This window comes from Bufo gargarizans, chromosome 2 (assembly GCF_014858855.1).
Source record: "Bufo gargarizans isolate SCDJY-AF-19 chromosome 2, ASM1485885v1, whole genome shotgun sequence".
NCBI lineage: Eukaryota > Metazoa > Chordata > Amphibia > Anura > Bufonidae > Bufo > Bufo gargarizans.
The window spans coordinates 427,404,162-427,423,102 of record NC_058081.1 but is presented as its reverse complement, the minus strand read 5'-3'; the positions used below and the strand labels follow the sequence as shown (position 1 = coordinate 427,423,102).

General features: G+C 42.9%; 1 protein-coding gene across 1 annotated transcript in view; it reads left to right on the top strand.

The window, feature by feature from the left end:
• The first annotated feature begins 11,420 nt into the window (after nucleotides 1-11,420).
• The window catches only part of SLC4A9 (solute carrier family 4 member 9), a 194,841-nt gene continuing 187,320 nt past the window's right edge, over nucleotides 11,421-18,941 (top strand). Inside the window, exons 1-2 of the mRNA XM_044280915.1 lie at nucleotides 11,421-11,716; nucleotides 18,744-18,904. Of these exons, the coding sequence (XP_044136850.1) occupies nucleotides 11,421-11,716; nucleotides 18,744-18,904 (457 nt within the window). The remainder of the gene's footprint in view (nucleotides 11,717-18,743; nucleotides 18,905-18,941) is intronic.

The following is an 18,941-nucleotide window of genomic DNA, read 5'->3' as shown; positions in this document are numbered from 1 at the left end:
TTAAATTGGGAATTGTATTTAAACCCAGAACAAAAAATGTGCTTTGACGGACACTAAATAACTTTCCCAGCCACAACAGGACAGCGTTAACGAGAGATTTAGCAGGATATAAATTTGAGGCCTAGTATTTAGGCGCTGGGTGACAGGTATGGGTTTAGTGACAGAATTAGACTTGGAAATACACAGTAGCGGGTGTGTGTGAAGTTATTCTGAATGACCCAATGTGCACCTTGAATATTATATACCCTTTTAGGGATAGATTTCAAATAGCTCTGATATAGCAGAAACCACTAAATTATGAAATTGCTAAATTGGGAATTGTATTTCAACCCAGAACAAAAAATGTGCTTTGACGGACACTAAATAACTTTCCCAGCCACAACAGGACAGCGTTAACGAGAGATTTAGCAGGATATAAATTTGAGGCCTAGTATTTAGGCGCTGGGTGACAGGTATGGGTTTAGTGACAGAATTAGACTTGGAAATACACAGTAGCGGGTGTGTGTGAAGTTATTCTGAATGACCCAATGTGCACCTTGAATATTATATACCCTTTTAGGGATAGATTTCAAATAGCTCTGATATAGCAGAAACCACTAAATTATGAAATTGCTAAATTGGGAATTGTATTTCAACCCAGAACAAAAAATGTGCTTTGACGGACACTAAATAACTTTCCCAGCCACAACAGGACAGCGTTAACGAGAGATTTAGCAGGATATAAATTTGAGGCCTAGTATTTAGGCGCTGGGTGACAGGTATGGGTTTAGTGACAGAATTAGACTTGGAAATACACAGTAGCGGGTGTGTGTGAAGTTATTCTGAATGACCCAATGTGCACCTTGAATATTATATACCCTTTTAGGGATAGATTTCAAATAGCTCTGATATAGCAGAAACCACTAAATTATGAAATTGTTAAATTGGGAATTGTATTTAAACCCAGAACAAAAAATGTGCTTTGACGGACACTAAATAACTTTCCCAGCCACAACAGGACAGCGTTAACGAGAGATTTAGCAGGATATAAATTTGAGGCCTAGTATTTAGGCGCTGGGTGACAGGTATGGGTTTAGTGACAGAATTAGACTTGGAAATACACAGTAGCGGGTGTGTGTGAAGTTATTCTGAATGACCCAATGTGCACCTTGAATATTATATACCCTTTTAGGGATAGATTTCAAATAGCTCTGATATAGCAGAAACCACTAAATTATGAAATTGCTAAATTGGGAATTGTATTTCAACCCAGAACAAAAAATGTGCTTTGACGGACACTAAATAACTTTCCCAGCCACAACAGGACAGCGTTAACGAGAGATTTAGCAGGATATAAATTTGAGGCCTAGTATTTAGGCGCTGGGTGACAGGTATGGGTTTAGTGACAGAATTAGACTTGGAAATACACAGTAGCGGGTGTGTGTGAAGTTATTCTGAATGACCCAATGTGCACCTTGAATATTATATACCCTTTTAGGGATAGATTTCAAATAGCTCTGATATAGCAGAAACCACTAAATTATGAAATTGTTAAATTGGGAATTGTATTTAAACCCAGAACAAAAAATGTGCTTTGACGGACACTAAATAACTTTCCCAGCCACAACAGGACAGCGTTAACGAGAGATTTAGCAGGATATAAATTTGAGGCCTAGTATTTAGGCGCTGGGTGACAGGTATGGGTTTAGTGACAGAATTAGACTTGGAAATACACAGTAGCGGGTGTGTGTGAAGTTATTCTGAATGACCCAATGTGCACCTTGAATATTATATACCCTTTTAGGGATAGATTTCAAATAGCTCTGATATAGCAGAAACCACTAAATTATGAAATTGCTAAATTGGGAATTGTATTTCAACCCAGAACAAAAAATGTGCTTTGACGGACACTAAATAACTTTCCCAGCCACAACAGGACAGCGTTAACGAGAGATTTAGCAGGATATAAATTTGAGGCCTAGTATTTAGGCGCTGGGTGACAGGTATGGGTTTAGTGACAGAATTAGACTTGGAAATACACAGTAGCGGGTGTGTGTGAAGTTATTCTGAATGACCCAATGTGCACCTTGAATATTATATACCCTTTTAGGGATAGATTTCAAATAGCTCTGATATAGCAGAAACCACTAAATTATGAAATTGCTAAATTGGGAATTGTATTTCAACCCAGAACAAAAAATGTGCTTTGACGGACACTAAATAACTTTCCCAGCCACAACAGGACAGCGGTAACGAGAGATTTAGCAGGATATAAATTTGAGGCCTAGTATTTAGGCGCTGGGTGACAGGTATGGGTTTAGTGACAGAATTAGACTTGGAAATACACAGTAGCGGGTGTGTGTGAAGTTATTCTGAATGACCCAATGTGCACCTTGAATATTATATACCCTTTTAGGGATAGATTTCAAATAGCTCTGATATAGCAGAAACCACTAAATTATGAAATTGCTAAATTGGGAATTGTATTTCAACCCAGAACAAAAAATGTGCTTTGACGGACACTAAATAACTTTCCCAGCCACAACAGGACAGCGGTAACGAGAGATTTAGCAGGATATAAATTTGAGGCCTAGTATTTAGGCGCTGGGTGACAGGTATGGGTTTAGTGACAGAATTAGACTTGGAAATACACAGTAGCGGGTGTGTGTGAAGTTATTCTGAATGACCCAATGTGCACCTTGAATATTATATACCCTTTTAGGGATAGATTTCAAATAGCTCTGATATAGCAGGAACCACTAAATTATGAAATTGCTAAATTGGGAATTGTACTTCAACCCAGAACAAAAAATGTGCTTTGACGGACACTAAATAACTTTCCCAGCCACAACAGGACAGCGGTAACGAGAGATTTAGCGGGATATAAATTTGAGGCCTAGTATTTAGGCGCTGGGTGACCGGTATGGATTTAGTGACAGAATTAGACTGGGATATGGCCAAAAAATAACCACACTATTGCTGGTTAAATGCACTTGGTGACGGGCGCAGCTTGCCCCTGATTTAGTATATGGCCAAAAAATGAACAGACTATTGCTGGTTAAATGCACTTGGTGTCACAGCTTGACGCACCACACTACTGAGGGTTAAATGCACTTGGTGACGGGCGCAGCTTGCCCCTGATGTAGTATATGGCCAAAAAATGAACAGACTATTGCTGGTTAAATGCACTTGGTGTGACAGCTTCACCCTGATGTAGGCTTTAGCCAAAAAACAACCACACCATTGAGGGTTAAATGCACTTGGTGACAGGCGCAGCTTGCCCCTGATTTAGTATATGGCCAAAAAAATGAACAGACTATTGCTGGTTAAATGCACTTGGTGTGACAGCTTCACCCTGATGTAGGCTTTAGCCAAAAAACAACCACACCATTGAGGGTTAAATGCACTTGGTCGCAGCTTGGATGCACTTGGTCGCAGCACCGCACAAGACACAAAATGGCCGCCGATCACCCCAGAAAAAAGTGACTGACAAACGGTCTGGGCAGCCTAAAAACAGTGAGTGAGCATTTGAATTTCAGCAGCTCAATGATGCACAGCTGCAGATCGATCGATTAATCAAGTGAAGTCCTTTGGAGGAGTTAATCTGCCTAATCTCGCCCTACTGTCGCATCCGCAACCTCTCCCTACGCTAATCAGAGCAGAGTGACGGGCGGCGCTATGTGACTCCAGCTTAAATAGAGGCTGGGTCACATGGTGCTCTGGCCAATCACAGCCATGCCAATAGTAGGCATGGCTGTGACGGCCTCTTGGGGCAAGTAGTATGACGCTTGTTGATTGGCTGCTTTGCAGCCTTTCAAAAAGCGCCAAGAAAGCGTCACAAAAGCGCCAAGAAAGCGACGAACACCGAACCCGAACCCGGACTTTTACGAAAATGTCCGGGTTCGGGTCCGTGTCACGGACACCCCAAAATTCGGTACGAACCCGAACTATACAGTTCGAGTTCGCTCATCCCTACTATGGACCTCATAGGCCCGGTACCGAAGTCCGCCAGAGGACATCAACACATCCTAGTCATTCTAGACTACGCCACTCGGTACCCGGAGGCGGTGCCACTGCGACATATCTAGGCCAAATTCATAGCTAAGGAATTAATCGAGATGTGTTCTTGAGTAGGACTACCTAAAGGTGATGAGGGAACTCTGTAAGTTGCTGCACATAAAACAACTACGGACGTTCGTTTACCATCCACAAACGGACCGTCTGGTAGAACGGTTTAACCAAACATTCAAAAATATGTTGAAAAAGGTAGTGTCAAAAGATGGGAAGGACCAGGACCTCCTCCTGTCCTATCTCATGTTCGCAATGCGAGAGGTAAAAATCACGTGTTGATCACGGCACTCTATCTAAGGCTGATAGATTTAGGGTGCGCGTCTAGGTGCGTTCCTTGCTCCACCTCTCGGAACTAGTAAATATTTTGAATAATTTAGACAGCACTCCAGTATGCGATTAATGACATAAAGGTCCTTTTTGGAACTGAGGCAACGTTTCGGGCAAAACACATGCCCTTCATCAGGCTAGTTGCGTGCATAGATGCATGAGGGGCCGGCAATGCGAGAGGAACCCCAGGCCTCTACTGGGTTCTCGCCCTTCGAACTGCTATATGGCAGACACCCTCGTGGTCTCTTGGACGTGGCCAAAGAGGCGTGGGAACAACAACCCACTCCACATAAAAGTGTAATTGAGTACGTTACCCAGATCGGATAGAGACAGGGTTGACTCTTGTTAGGGAGCATATGGAGGCATCTCAGCAAACCCAGAGTCGGGTCTATAATCGGCAGGCTCAGGTCTGGATCTTTGACCCGGGTGATTGGGTTTTGGTTCTGGTGCCAACCGTGGACAGTAAGTTCCTGGCTAGGTGGCAGGGGCCCTACGAGGTACTTGAGAAAATTGGAGATGTAAACTACAAGGTACACCAGCCAGGGTGGCGAAAGCCGAAGCAGGTTTACCATGTGAATTTACTCAAACCGTGGAAAGATAGGAAAACCTGTACAGAAGACAGCCTGCGGCCGGGTTTTCTAGGAGAAGAGGTACTGGCCCCTCTGTCTGATGCAAGAGAGGTGGCTGCCACAGTAAAAATTGCTGATAGCCTCTCCTCTAAACAGGCTCAGGAGGCCAGGGAGTTTGTTAGTTGTGATGTGTTCTCGGACTTCCCTGGACGCACTTCTATAATCCAGCATGACATTGTGACTGAGCCTCAGGCAAAAGTCTGATTAAAACCATACCGGGACCTGAGGCTCGGCGACAAACTATATCAGAGGAGGTGCCGCTAATGTTGCAGCTAGACGTCATTGAGGAGTCAAAAAGTGAGTGGGCCAGCCCTATAGTATTGATCCCCAAGTCGGACGGGACGTTGCGGCTTTGTAACGACTTTCAAAAACTTAACAAGGTTTCCAAATTCAATGCGTATCCCATGCCCCAGGTGGATGAGCTCATCGAGATTTTAGGACAAGCCCGGTATTTTTCAGTTTTGGACCTCACAAAAGGGTACTGTCAGGTGCCCTTAACGGAGGCTGCCAAAGAGAAAACTGCCTTCATCACGCCTGAGGGGCTGTATCAATATAAGGTCTTACCAAAGGGGTCTGCATGGTGCCCCCGCCATTTTTCAGTGACTAATGGACATTGTGCTTCGTCCTCATCGTCGGTACGCTTCGGCTTACCTGGACGATATTGTCATCCACAGTACAGACTCTGAAAGTCACAAAGTGCAGGCTGTAGTGGACTCCCTTCGGAAAGGCGGGTCCTAACAGTAAATAATACCTGTTATGCGCCATAATGGCCGCCATAAAGTTCAGGAAGTGTTGGATCCAAATGCATGCTGGGTCCACTCTGCCTTTTACAATTTTTGGTGCCAAAATGGCCTCCATTACTTACAAGGGATGCAGGTACCAACATGCATGCCGAGCGCACTCCATACCTATCCTTGTGCCACACAGCTTCCAATGAATGTAGTGAGAGCAGGCTACAGCTTTATACTGAAACTAATTAAAATCAACCTATGGGGCAGACAGGCTAATCAGGAGTGCACGACTCAACTAGGAGTGCCACACCTCCAGCGCTGTAAATCTGCAAAGAAAAGGGGGTTAGTCAGCACCTCCCAATGCACAGGTGCATGCCATGGCAAAGACCTAGAGGAAAAAAGACAATGCAGCAGCACCATGCAAACCAGATAAAGTACAATAATGCCAAAGTCACAAAAAATATTATAGTGCTAATGCTGCGCTTATTTATAAAGTGAGATGCTTGGCCAATGCATTTCACTACATTCATTGGAAGCTGTCTGGCACAAGGATAGGTATGGAGTGGGCTCAGCATGCATGTTGGTACCTGCATCCCTTGTAAGTCCCTCCCACCCCTGCAGCTGTCAGAAGTTGATTTTTAACTTCATTTTTTCAATCCCTGCCGGCTGATGTGTCGAAGGGGCGTGGCCTAACTGAATCAGGGGCGTGGATTAGCGGGACCTAGAAGTTGATTTTTAAAGGGGTTGTCTGGGTTTAGAGCTGAACCCGGACATACCCTTATTTTCAACCAGGCAGCCCCCCTGAGGCTAGCATCGGAGCATCTCATGCTCCGATACGCTACCTTGCCTTGAGCTAAATCGCGCAGGACAAGGTCTCTTTTGTTTTCAATAACACACTGCCGGGCTGGTGACGTCACCAGTGTTTGGTGACATCCCCGACTCTGATGGGCGGGCTTTAGCGCTGCCCTAGCCGTTTTACTGACAGCCCCATTGAGAACCCCGGTATGTCACCGGATCTCCAAAAAATGCCTTTGCCCTGCGTGATTTAGTCAGGGGCGCTGCAGGGGTGAAAATGGATGGATGTCCGATTTCAGCTCTGAACCTAGACAACCCCTTTAACTTCATTTTTTCATTCTCTGTCGACTGAGGAGTGCGAAGGGGCGTGGCCTAATCGGATTGAGGGCATGCCCTTTTGAACAGCTCACTCTCAAACAGCAGCATTGTACTGTCTGACTGTGAGCTGCAGGAATAAAGTCACCCTCCCACCCCTGCAGCTGAGAGAAGTTGATTTTTACCTTCTTTTTTTTCAATCCCTGTCGGCTAAGGAGTGGGAGGGGGCGTGGCCTAACCGAATCAGGGGCATGGCTTATCAGGACCTGGGGGTGGAGCTTTAAGTTCGTCTTTTGAGGGTGGACGCATTGTGGCAGGGGGCGTGTCTGGGCTCCTTCCTGCAATAGTGACGCCCTTCTGAGCACCTTACTGGCTCATTTGCATACCAAATAAACTGGATTTTCAGAGGATGAAAGCATCTATTGCTGGAACAAAGGCTCATCTTGAAATAAGGTACTAAGTGCTATTAGGCCATGGCTTTACTTCAATAGCGATTATCCTGGGTTGTTATGGAAACCTGGAGTAAAACTGTATGTGGAGGCTAACGATAACGGCCTGCGAGCTTCTATTGGCTGATAAGGGTCATGTGACCAAGTTTCCATTGGCTAATGCGTTTTTGGTGAATATCTCAGGAACGGTACGTCCTAGAGATCTGAGACCTGGGCTAAAACCTTCCCGGACACCTGATGTACCTGTGTGCCAAATTTTGTGATTGTAAATGCAACGGTGCTGATTCCTTTAGCGGACATACCGTACATAAACACACACATACACTCAGCTATATATATATATATACAGACAAAAATAACTGGCAGCACCACCTTAAAAGCAATGGCAGGCGGGTGCAAAGTCCAAGTACGGTAACTGGATCTTACCCACTTCAATATAATGAAAAAATTGGACTGCACTCCAGACGGTTCCTTGTAGTAAAACGAGTAAAGTTTATTCACACATGTGATAGCAGCAAAAAAGCGACGTTTCGGCTCAACATGAGCCTTTTTCAAGCTTGAAAAAGGCTCATGTTGAGCCGAAACGACGCTTTTTTGCTGCTATCACATGTGTGAATAAACTTTACTCGTTTTACTACAAGGAACCGTCTGGAGTGCAGTCCAATTTTTTCATTATATATATATATATATATATATATACAGTACAGACCAAAAGTTTGGACACGCCTTCTCATTCAAAGAGTTTTCTTTATTTTCATGACTATGAAAATTGTAGATTCACACTGAAGGCATCAAAACTATGAATTAACACATGTGAAATTATATACTTATCAAAAAAGTATGAAACAACAGAAAATATGTCCTATTCTATGTTCTTCAAAGTAGCCACCTTTTGCTTTATTACTGCTTTGCACACTCTTGGCATTCTCTTGATGAGCTTCAAGAGGTAGTCACCTGAAATGGTCTTCCAACAGTCTTGAAGGAGTTCCCAGAGATGCTTAGCACTTGTTGGCCCTTTTGCCTTCACTCTGCGGTCCAGCTCACCCCAAACCATCTCGATTGGGTTCAGGTCCGGTGACTGTGGAGGCCAGGTCATCTGGCGCAGCACCCCATCACTCTCCTTCATGGCCAAATAGCCCTTACACAGCCTTGAGGTGTGTTTGGAGTCATTGTCCTGTTGAAAAATAAATTATGGTCCAACTAAACGCAAACCGGATGGAATAGCATGCCGCTGCAAGATGCTGTGGTAGCCATGCTGGTTCAGTATGCCTTTAATTTTGAATAAATCCCCAACAGTGTCACCACCAAAGCACCCCCACACCATCACACCTCCTCCTCCATGCTTCACGGTGGGAACCAGGCATGTAGAGTCCATCCATTCACCTTTTCTGCGTCGCACAAAGACACGGTGTTTGGAACCAAAGATCTCAAATTTGGACTCATCAGACCAAAGCACAGATTTCCACTGGTCTAATGTCCATTCCTTGTGTTCTTTAGCCCAAACAAGTCTCTTCTGCTTGTTGCCTGTCCTTAGCAGTGGTTTCCTAGCAGATATTCTACAATGAAGGCCTGATTCACACAGTCTCCTCTTAACAGTTGTTCTAGAGATGTGTCTGCTGCTAGTACTCTGTGTGGCATTGACCTAGTCTCTAATCTGAGCTGCTGTTAACCTGCGATTTCTGAGGCTGGTGACTCGGATGAACTTATCCTCCGCAGCAGAGGGGACTCTTGGTCTTCCTTTCCTGGGGAGGTCCGCATGTGAGCCAGTTTCTTTGTAGCGCTTGATGGTTTTTATGACTGCACTTGGGGACACTTTCAAAGTTTTCCCAATTTTTCGGACTGACTGACCTTCTTTTCTTAAAGTAATGATGGCCACTCGTTTTTCTTTACTTAGCTGCTTTTTTCTTGCCATAATACAAATTCTAACAGTCTATTCAGTAGGACTATCAGCTGTGTATCCACCTGACTTCTCCACAACGCAACTGATGGTCCCAACCCCATTTATAAGGCAAGAAATACCACTTATTAAACCTGACAGGGCACACCTGTGAAGTGAAAACCATTTCAGGTGACTGTCTCTTGAAGCTCATCAAGAGAATGCCAAGAGTGTGCAAAGCAGTAATCAAAGCAAAAGGTGGCTACATTGAAGAACCTAGAATATGACATATTTTCAGTTATTTCATACTTTTTTGATAAGTATATAATTTCACATGTGTTAATTCATAGTTTTGATGCCTTCAGTGTGAATCTACAATTTTTATAGTCATGAAAATAAAGAAAACTCTTTGAATGAGAAGGTGTGTCCAAACTTTTAGTCTGTACTATATATATACCCACACATACACAGTTAGGTCCATATATATTTGGACAGAGACAACAGATGCAGTTGAAGTTCAGACTTTAATTCAGTGGGCTGAACAAAATGATTGCATAAAAATATGAGGAACTAAAGCATTTTTTAAACTTAATGCCTTCATTCAGGGGCTAAAAAGTAATTGGACAAATTACATAATTGTCAATAAAATTTTAATTTCTAATACTTGGTTGAAAACCCTTTGTTGGCAATGACTGCCTGAAGTCTTGAACTCATGGACATCACCAGACGCTGAGTTTCCTCCTTTTAAATGCTCTGCCAGGCTTTTACTGCAGCGGTTTTCAGTTGCTGTTTGTTTGTGGGCCTTTCTGTCTGAAGTTTAGTCTTTAACAAGTGAAATGCTCTATTGGGTTCAGATCAGGTGACTGACTTGGCCATTCAAGAATATTCCACTTCTTTGCTTTAATAAACTCCTGGGATGCTTTGGCTTTATGTTTTGGGTCATTGTCCATCTGTATTATGAAACGCCGACCAATCAGTTTGGCTGGATTTGAGCACATAGTGCTGTATGTCTCTGAAAACCCCAGAATTCATACAGCTGCTTCTGTCCTGTGTCACTGGCAGCCATGCATGCCCAAGCCATCACACTGCCTCCGCAGTGTTTTATAGATGATGTGGTATGCTTTGGATCATGAGCTGTACCATGCCTTCACCATACTTTTTTCTTTTCATCATTCTGGTAGAGGATTATTTTGGTTTCATCTGTCTAAAGAATGTTCTTCCAGAAGTGTACTGTTTTTTTTAAGATGTTTTTCTTTTTTTTTTATCAAAGTCCAATCTAGCCTTCTTATTCTTGAGGCTTATGAGTGGCTTGCACCGTGCAGTGAACCCTCTGTATTTACTTTCATGCAGTCTTCTCTCTATGGTAGATTTTGATATTTATACGCCTATATCCTGGAGAGTGTTCTTCACTTGGTTGGCTGTTGTGAAGGGGTTTTCTTCACCATGGTAATTATTCTGCGATCATCCACCACTGTTGTCTTCCGTGAGCGTCCAGGTCTTTTTACATTGTTGAGGTCACTAGTGCTTTTTCTGTTTTCGCTGAGAAAGGATGGCTTGTTTCACCTGCATGGAGTACTCATTTGACCGCATTTTTACTTCTTAGGAACATTTTCATAATGCAAGCACCACACCTCAAATCAACTCCAGGCCTTTTATGTGATTGAGAATTAAATAATGAAGGAATTGCCCACACCTGCCCATGAAACAGCCTTTGAGCCAATTGTTCAATTACTTTTAAAATTACCTTTAAAAACAGGGTGCCACATGTAAAGGAGCTGAAACTCCTAAACTCTTCATCCATTTTTAATGTGGATACCCTCAAATTAAAGCTAAAAGTCTGGACTTTATGTCCATATCCATTATATAACTATCACTTGAATATGTTTTAGTAAACAGATAATAAATACAAAGTTTGTGTCAGTGTCCAAATATATATGGACCTAACTGTGTGTGTGTATATATATATATATATATATATATATATATATATATATGTATAGAGAGAGAGACATTGCTTTTATGTTATGAAGAAAACAGTTCCACAATAAAGTGCAAGTATTTGTTTTGTTGTTCTTTCAAGCAGCTAGTCCTAGGTTGTTAAGACAGGCATTTTCAGACCTGGTTGTATTTCAAGGCTATGAATGTTTAGTGTAAACATCAGGCTGATATGATTCAGTATATAAGGTGAATGGTTCTTTTTTCACGTCAATATTTAGATATTCTCAGCTTTGTCTTAGTCATTTCTAAAATGAAACTAGAAGAAAATGATAGATTTCTTGATTATCAAGATATTGAATTGCAACATTTTCAAAATGGGAATTATGGACAGACTGGTGGACTGAGAAGTCGGAGTTCTATCATTCTGTCTCAGGAACCAAGTCGCAGTATATTTCATCCCAGGACAGCTTCAGTAGCAGAAAACACTGAGGTCAGATTTCATGTAGGTGACCAAGAAGAGGAGGCTGAAGACAAAAGTGTCCTTTTTACACAACTTAATGAACTTGTCACAGTACACGAAGATGTAATATGGAAGGAAACTGCAAGGTATAGTTGCTGTTGCTCTTATTATTATAGCTACAGTTAGTATTTTCAAATTCATTTTTCTAAAGATCCATGTATATGCTGCAGAAACAATCCTGTTAAGATAAACAGAACAGATTTTCTTTCACAAATGTTCAATCTGAGACCGGGGAGAAGCTCACATTTCTGCAACAAATTTTACATGTGAGAATCTGTCCTTCACACTCGAAATGCTTTGTTCCTCAAGCTTTATGTACATTTTCTAGTGGCAGTTTTAATTTACCACTATTTTTCACTTGCATTTAGCTGGTGTTTTTTGATACCTAGAGCATTTTGATTTTTGATTAAAACACCACTGTCACTACAAAAACATCATAGCAAGACTCTGTAGCCATCTTTTTAGACTTTAAACCAGTCTTTGGTTCCCCACCCCCCCCCCAAAAAAAATATATTTTAATAGTTTTATATAATCTATTCATTTTTTTAATGTTTTAAAGAGTGCCTATTTTCTTCTTTTTTTTTCCTGGGGCTTACACAGAGAAAGGTCAGATGGAACGAGTCAGGGGTAGTGATTCTGTTGATTGCGGTGCTCCTAGCAGTGTAGCCTCCAGCAATCAGGCATTTGTCACTAATCCAAGAATCGGGTGAGGGTAGCATCTCAGACTACTGAAGCACAGTGTGCAAATGGTAGACTGAAAAAGTGACCATAGTACATGAATGTAAAGGAGACAACATTTCTGAATCTATGGCAGAAGGACTAGAAACTGGGGCACTAGGTGCTTTATTCTATTATTATACAAGTATTCCCTATATTATGTTAAAATTGTAAGCCGAACCAGAGGTTTGCCTTAACGTGAGTATGAGAAATAAATTTGTTACATAAAAATATGTACACTACATACAGTATAGCAGGGATGGCCAACCTGCGGCTCTCCAGCTGTTGCAAAACTACAACTCCCAAGATGCCCAGACTGCCTACAGCTATCAGCTTACAGCAAGACATGGTGGGAATTGTAGTTTTACAACAGCTGGAGAGCCGCAGGTTGACCATCCCTGCAGTATAGTCTTAATAATAGCAAACTGTCATACCTTAGGTTACTGTTAACAGAATACAAAGTAATGTGCCATCTACACAAAAAGATGCACCAGTTTGTGTTTCATCCCTTCCTGTCTTCACATACATGTACTGTACATTGGAGAATGCCATTATTTAACTTGTGGGGTGGGCAATAATGACTGCAGCATCTAACATATTTATCAGAAGTACTGACATTGACACGTAAGTGGAGTGTCACTGTGTTCCTATGGTCATCACAAAGCTCAGTTGATGAAAAAATTAAAAAACTATGGCTCTCAGAATATGATGAGATTAAAACTAATTATTCTAAAAAATAGGCCACATTTACTAATCCTCTCTAAAATGTGAGCAGTAGGAAAACCAAACCTACTCCAATAATCATAATTCCTACAAAGACCATTCAGATATATACATGGTATAGGGTTTTACCATAAGATTTGCCATACTGGTGGTGGGTACATCTTTATCTAACATGGTTCTGGGGCATGTACTTCAAAGGACAGTAACAGGTTGCTGTGAATTTTACACTAATCTGTTCCCATATGTCCTGGTCCTTTATAATGCTCTTCCCTGACCTTTTACCCCAGCACCCCCAGAATAAGCTATGTCAAATGCATGTTGGAGGGTGAAGTAAAGAAAACATTAGTAGTAGTATCTCTTGCAATTTACTCAGTGACGTAACTAGAATTTTTTGGGCCCCAGGGCAAATTTTGGATCAGGGCCCCCCTCCCTATAATATGTTTGAATGTGTTGTAGTACGCTGTCGCTGATCACTACACAAACCCACAACGTCTACACCATGTGTGGACCATGGCTCCACCATCTGCCCTTCCAAAGCAATGGCTGCTTGTCAGCTGGTAGTCTATGCATGATGGGAACTTAAAGGTCCCACCCTGGACATGTCATATAACTCACTCCCAAACCGTTCATCACCCTCTGTATCCAGCACTATCAGCCCCCCACCTCAGCGCCGGCATGTACACCAGCAATCCATGAGCATTCCGCCAGCATGTACACTAGCTATCAAAGCCCACCCAGCAACATCAACAATGATAACAGAACTAAGTAACATCAAGGTCAAACTTAACTCAAACTAAAGGGTGTATTACACCTGCCGATGTTTTGGGCAGATAAACGCTAATGAGCATTCCTAGTAACGTTTGTTAGCGATCATTTAGCAGTCTAATACTGTCACCGATTGCCCAATGAATGAGAAAACACTCATTCACCGGGCAATCCAAATCTTTTGACAGGTAAAAAAATCAACATTTGCAGTCGTCACATCTGCTGCCGGCAAACAGTGATTCAGTATAGGCAAGAGCAGTGGTATAATGATTGTTCCTCCCTATACTGAATAGGAGATTGAGGATGAGTAGGATGGCCACAGCTGCCTGTAAGCTAGCAGACACCTCCTCCCCTGGGCTCCTCAAGCACTAATTGCCTCTGTGGCATAGATACAGCACAGGACTACAGCGCATTGTCTGTGTATACCAAGGAGCACGGGCGTTGTTACGGTCTCAAAAGATCCTTGGCCCAAGCTCTAATGCATATGTGCCATATTCTTGAAGTATCCGCCCTTCCTCTCTCACACACACACACACACATACCCTAGCACCAAATATATATATTACACTTGCTACACTACAAACATACAGGAAAACACAGCATCACATACCTATTACATCGAGTGTCTCATAAAAGATGTCTCCAGAGTCTACCAAACAGAAATCCTAGGTTCCTCCCTTGTCTGTGATTATCATCCTCCCACCCTGCTGCCCCAATAATATTATCCTGCTTATGCCCCAAATATTAAACAGCTGACATGATATTGCCAAACAGATTAGTCCCCCTATAGTAATATAAAAGTCCTACCAATAGTAATAATTCTCTCCCAGAGTGCCCTTATTAGTAATAGTGCCCCCCACAATGCCCCCAATTATGATACTGTTCCCCGAGAGCGCCCCTGTTAGTGATAGTGCCCTCCATATTGTACTCAATAATAATTCCCACCATAGTATTAATGAGCCCCCTCTGTAGTGCCTCCAGTAGTATTTATCCACCTTTATAGTGTCCCCAGTAGTTATAGTGTACCCTATGAGACCCCCAGTGGTTAATGTTTAATGCCCCCCTATAGTGCCCATATAGCTATAGGCACCCTGTAATGTCCCCTACAGTTTCCTAGTTATTAACATTTACACTTATAGTGGCCCCAGCAATAAAAATGCCCTGGTTGTGCTACCAGTATAAATAGTGCCCCTGACAGTGCCTTCAGTAATAGTAATGCTCCCCATAATTCCCCCAGTAAAAAGGCCCCTATAGTGCCTGCTTTATAGTGTCCCCGGTAATAATAATGACTCCATAGTGACTCAATATTAAAAATGTACCTTTAGTGACCCCGGTAATAAAAATAAACCCTGTGGTGCCCCAGTAATAATATTGCTCCCACAATGCACTTAGTAATCGTATCTCCTATTGTGCTTCCAGTAATATGCAATGGGGCCCAGCACTGTCAATGTACTTAATGCCGGGCCCCATCAGAGGGCTCATCACAGCAGCATTCCATCCACTCGGTCCAGCATTTATCAGGCCCCAGTGCTGCCCTACTAGTAGTATCACTTATGACATGGGTGGGTGGAGCCTAACTGATACTAGTCAGGCTCTGCCCCCTCACTTAATTTGTGAATACTACTAGTAGGGCAGCGCTGGGTCCTGATAGATGCCAGACCGAGTGGATGGAATGCTGCTGTGATGAGCACTTTGACGGGTCCTGACATGAAGTACAATGAAAGTATTGGGCCCCGTTACATGTGAATGCAGCGGGCCTCGCATCCCCCACTGCACCCGATCATGTTCACACCCTCTGCGACCATGATCGTTGCTCTTTTGACGTTACTTATGCTAACTTTAACAATGTAGCAGTGTTACATTGTTTTGGTCTATCACATTGAAATGAATGGGAGTAGCACTGCAGTAACCAGCTCTGACCACTACACAGTGGACAGAGCCATGTATTGTCGGTGCCTATTTCTGGTGCTGAAGCAGGGCTGGTGCAAGGATTTTTGCCACCCTAGGCAAAAGCTAATTTTGCCGCCCCCTTGACTCCGCCCATTGACCACACCCCTTTTTCCGTCCCTTTTTCAGCCACCTATTGCATGCAACATTTAACTATGGTCGTGTACCCTGTGCCAGTCCGACTATGGTCATTTATGTATAATATCGTGGGATTGCGCGCCCGAAGTCAGCGCTGGTGCAAGGATTTTTGTCAACAGAAGCAAATGTACATTTTGCCCCCCCCCCCCCATCATTTCACATTTCTGCCCCTCATAATTCATGTCCATCTCTTGCCCCCTCCCCATCATTTCACATTTCTGCCCCTCATGATTCATGTCCATTTCTTGCCCCCCCCCATGTGATAATATCATAGTGCCATCCTCTCCCCCTGCCCCCTAATGTGCCAGTATAAAGTGCCTCTCTCCTCCCCCCTCCATGTGCCAGTATCATGGTGCCAATAGCCCCCCCTCCCCCGTGGCAGTAAAGTAACAGTCCGGTATTAAAAAAAAAAAAAACACTTTCAGAAAAGTTTTCCTGGGATTCGAACTCACAACCTTTACACATCAGAGGTAAGGCATTTACCCTCACAGCCATGAAAGCTGTATTATCAATTGCTTAAAAAAAAAAAAATATAAGACTTCTACTGTAGGTAACTTTGATAGTGTACATCCATACACATGACAGCTGCCCCAGTACACTGTGTATGGATGTATTAGAGCTGGGTGTGTTGGGGCAGCTGACATGTGTATGGATGTACACTAGGTATCAAAGTTACCTACAGTAGAAGTCTTATTATTATTTTTTTTAAGCAACTAGTAATACAGCTTTCATGGCTGTGAGGGTAAATGCCTTGGCTTAGATGTGTCAAGGTCGTGAGTTCGAATCCCACGAGAAACTTTTCTGACAGAAAGCCTAGATGAGATTTAAATACACCAGGGTGTCTCAGCTGGGTGCCGCTCTCTCTGCCCGTAGTGAACTCATCGGAGCGCATCTGGCCGGCAAGAACGGAAGGAGATGATGTCAGATGGATGACACAAGTAGGGGGCGGGGCGCAGGCGGCGGCCGGCGCCCCCAGGCAGAGTGTGCTCTACGCGGTTGCCTACTCTGCTTATGGGTGGCGCCGGCCCTGTGCTGAAGCTACTTGAGAACAGCCAATCTGATATTAATGACCTTTCCTAAGGATAGATGGAAAAGAAGATGGCTTCGGCAGCATGTCGCAGTATCAAAAAATCTTTTATTCGTACATCCAGACACAACGTGTCTGAAATGATTGGGTCAGATTGAAATGATTGGGTCAGAATTCAGTGCAGGTGCTATGTGATCACGTCACGCATCGCACCCGCGCAGAAAACTCGCTCGTGTGAAAGGGGCCTAAAGGTGCTGCCACACATCACGGCTACGCTGCATTTTGGTTGTGGCAAAAACAAAAACCTGATCAAATCCTGTAGAGGGCGTAAACTTAGAAAGGCTCTCTAGACCAGAATTATCAGGTGGAATGATAAAGGCCTCATGCACACGACCGTTCCGTTTTTTGCGGTCTGCAAATTGCAGATCCGCAAAACACAGAAGCCGCCCGTGTGCCTTCCGCAATTTGCGGAACGGAACAGGCGGCCCATTATAGAAATGCCTATTCTTATCCACCTACGATCACAATATCCTCCTGGTTTTTGTTCGGGGCTAATATCTCCAGTCGTCGATAAGGCTGATCGCAGCCATTTAATCCCTCAGATGCCGTGGCCAAATGTGACCATGGCAAATGTTGGCGCTAAAACTGGGAGCCACGTGCTCCCCAACCTCGGCCTCGTTTCCTTGGCGGATATCGGGGAAGGTGCCCCATACTAGTAATAGTCCTGAGCCTGTACAAGACTTCCAGGCTGATTACGGTTATATTCTAATCGAGGCCTGCAGGTGGCAGCATTGCATTGGATTATACAGAACCCTGTATCCTTTAAAGGGAACCTGTCACTGGGATTTTGGGTATATAGCTGAGGACATGGGCTGCTAGATGGCCACTAGCACATCCGCAATACCCAGTCCCCATAGCTCTGTGCGCTTTTATTGTGTAAAAAAAAACGATTTGATACAGATGCAAATTAACCTGAGATGAGTCAGAGCTTGAAAATATGACTCTTCTCTGGTCACACAAGTAAGATATGACTCTTTTATGTTAATTTGCATATGTATCAAATCGTTTTTTTTACACAATAAAAGCACACAGAGCTATGGGGACTGGATATTGCAGATGTGCTAGTGGCCAACTAGCAGCCCATGTCCTCAGCTCTATACCCAAAATCCCGGTGACAGGTTCCCTTTAATGCATAGATATTCCATCTTATAGAGAATATGGCGATGAAAATATATATATTTTTTTCCAAACTGACCCGTAGAATTAATGTAAATGGTACGTTTTACCGCATAAGCTACACTGTAGAAATAAAACCCACAAAACTGAATTTTTCCAATTCCTCCCCATTTGGAATTTTACAGCTTCCTACTATATGTATGCAATAGTAAGTGGTGGTATTAACAAGTATGACTTGTTCCACAAAAAACAAGCCCTCATACGGCAATGCGAATGGAAAAAAAAAGTTATTGCCTCAGGAAGGCAGAGAATGAAAAACGAAAATGCAAAAGCAGAAAATCACAGGGTCCTGGAGGGGTTACTGATGGAACTGAGCATGTATGTCCACCTCAGTGAGATGGACAGAGAAATAAGAAACAGAACAATCAGCAGGTGGAGGTATAGAGATACACATTTGCAAATAAAACTTAGCGGCTATAAAAAATGTTTAATTACATGAAATTACTAAAGTATGTAGATCCAGGTTCTGGTTTGAAAAATACAGAATATTTTTTAGTCCGACAACTCCTTCTTCAGGATCTAATGTATTAGTTTTTTTTTGTTCGTTTTTTTTTCTACAGGTGGATAAAATTTGAAGAGAAAACTGAAGATGGAGGAGAAAGATGGAGTAAACCCCATGTTACCACGCTTACCTTGCATAGTTTGTTTGAGTTAAGAACGTGTTTTCAAAGAGGGACTATTTCACTGGATATAGAAAATAACACATTCAAAGAAATTATAGGTAAGTAAGAGATAAAAGGTATTTCACAAATTTAAAG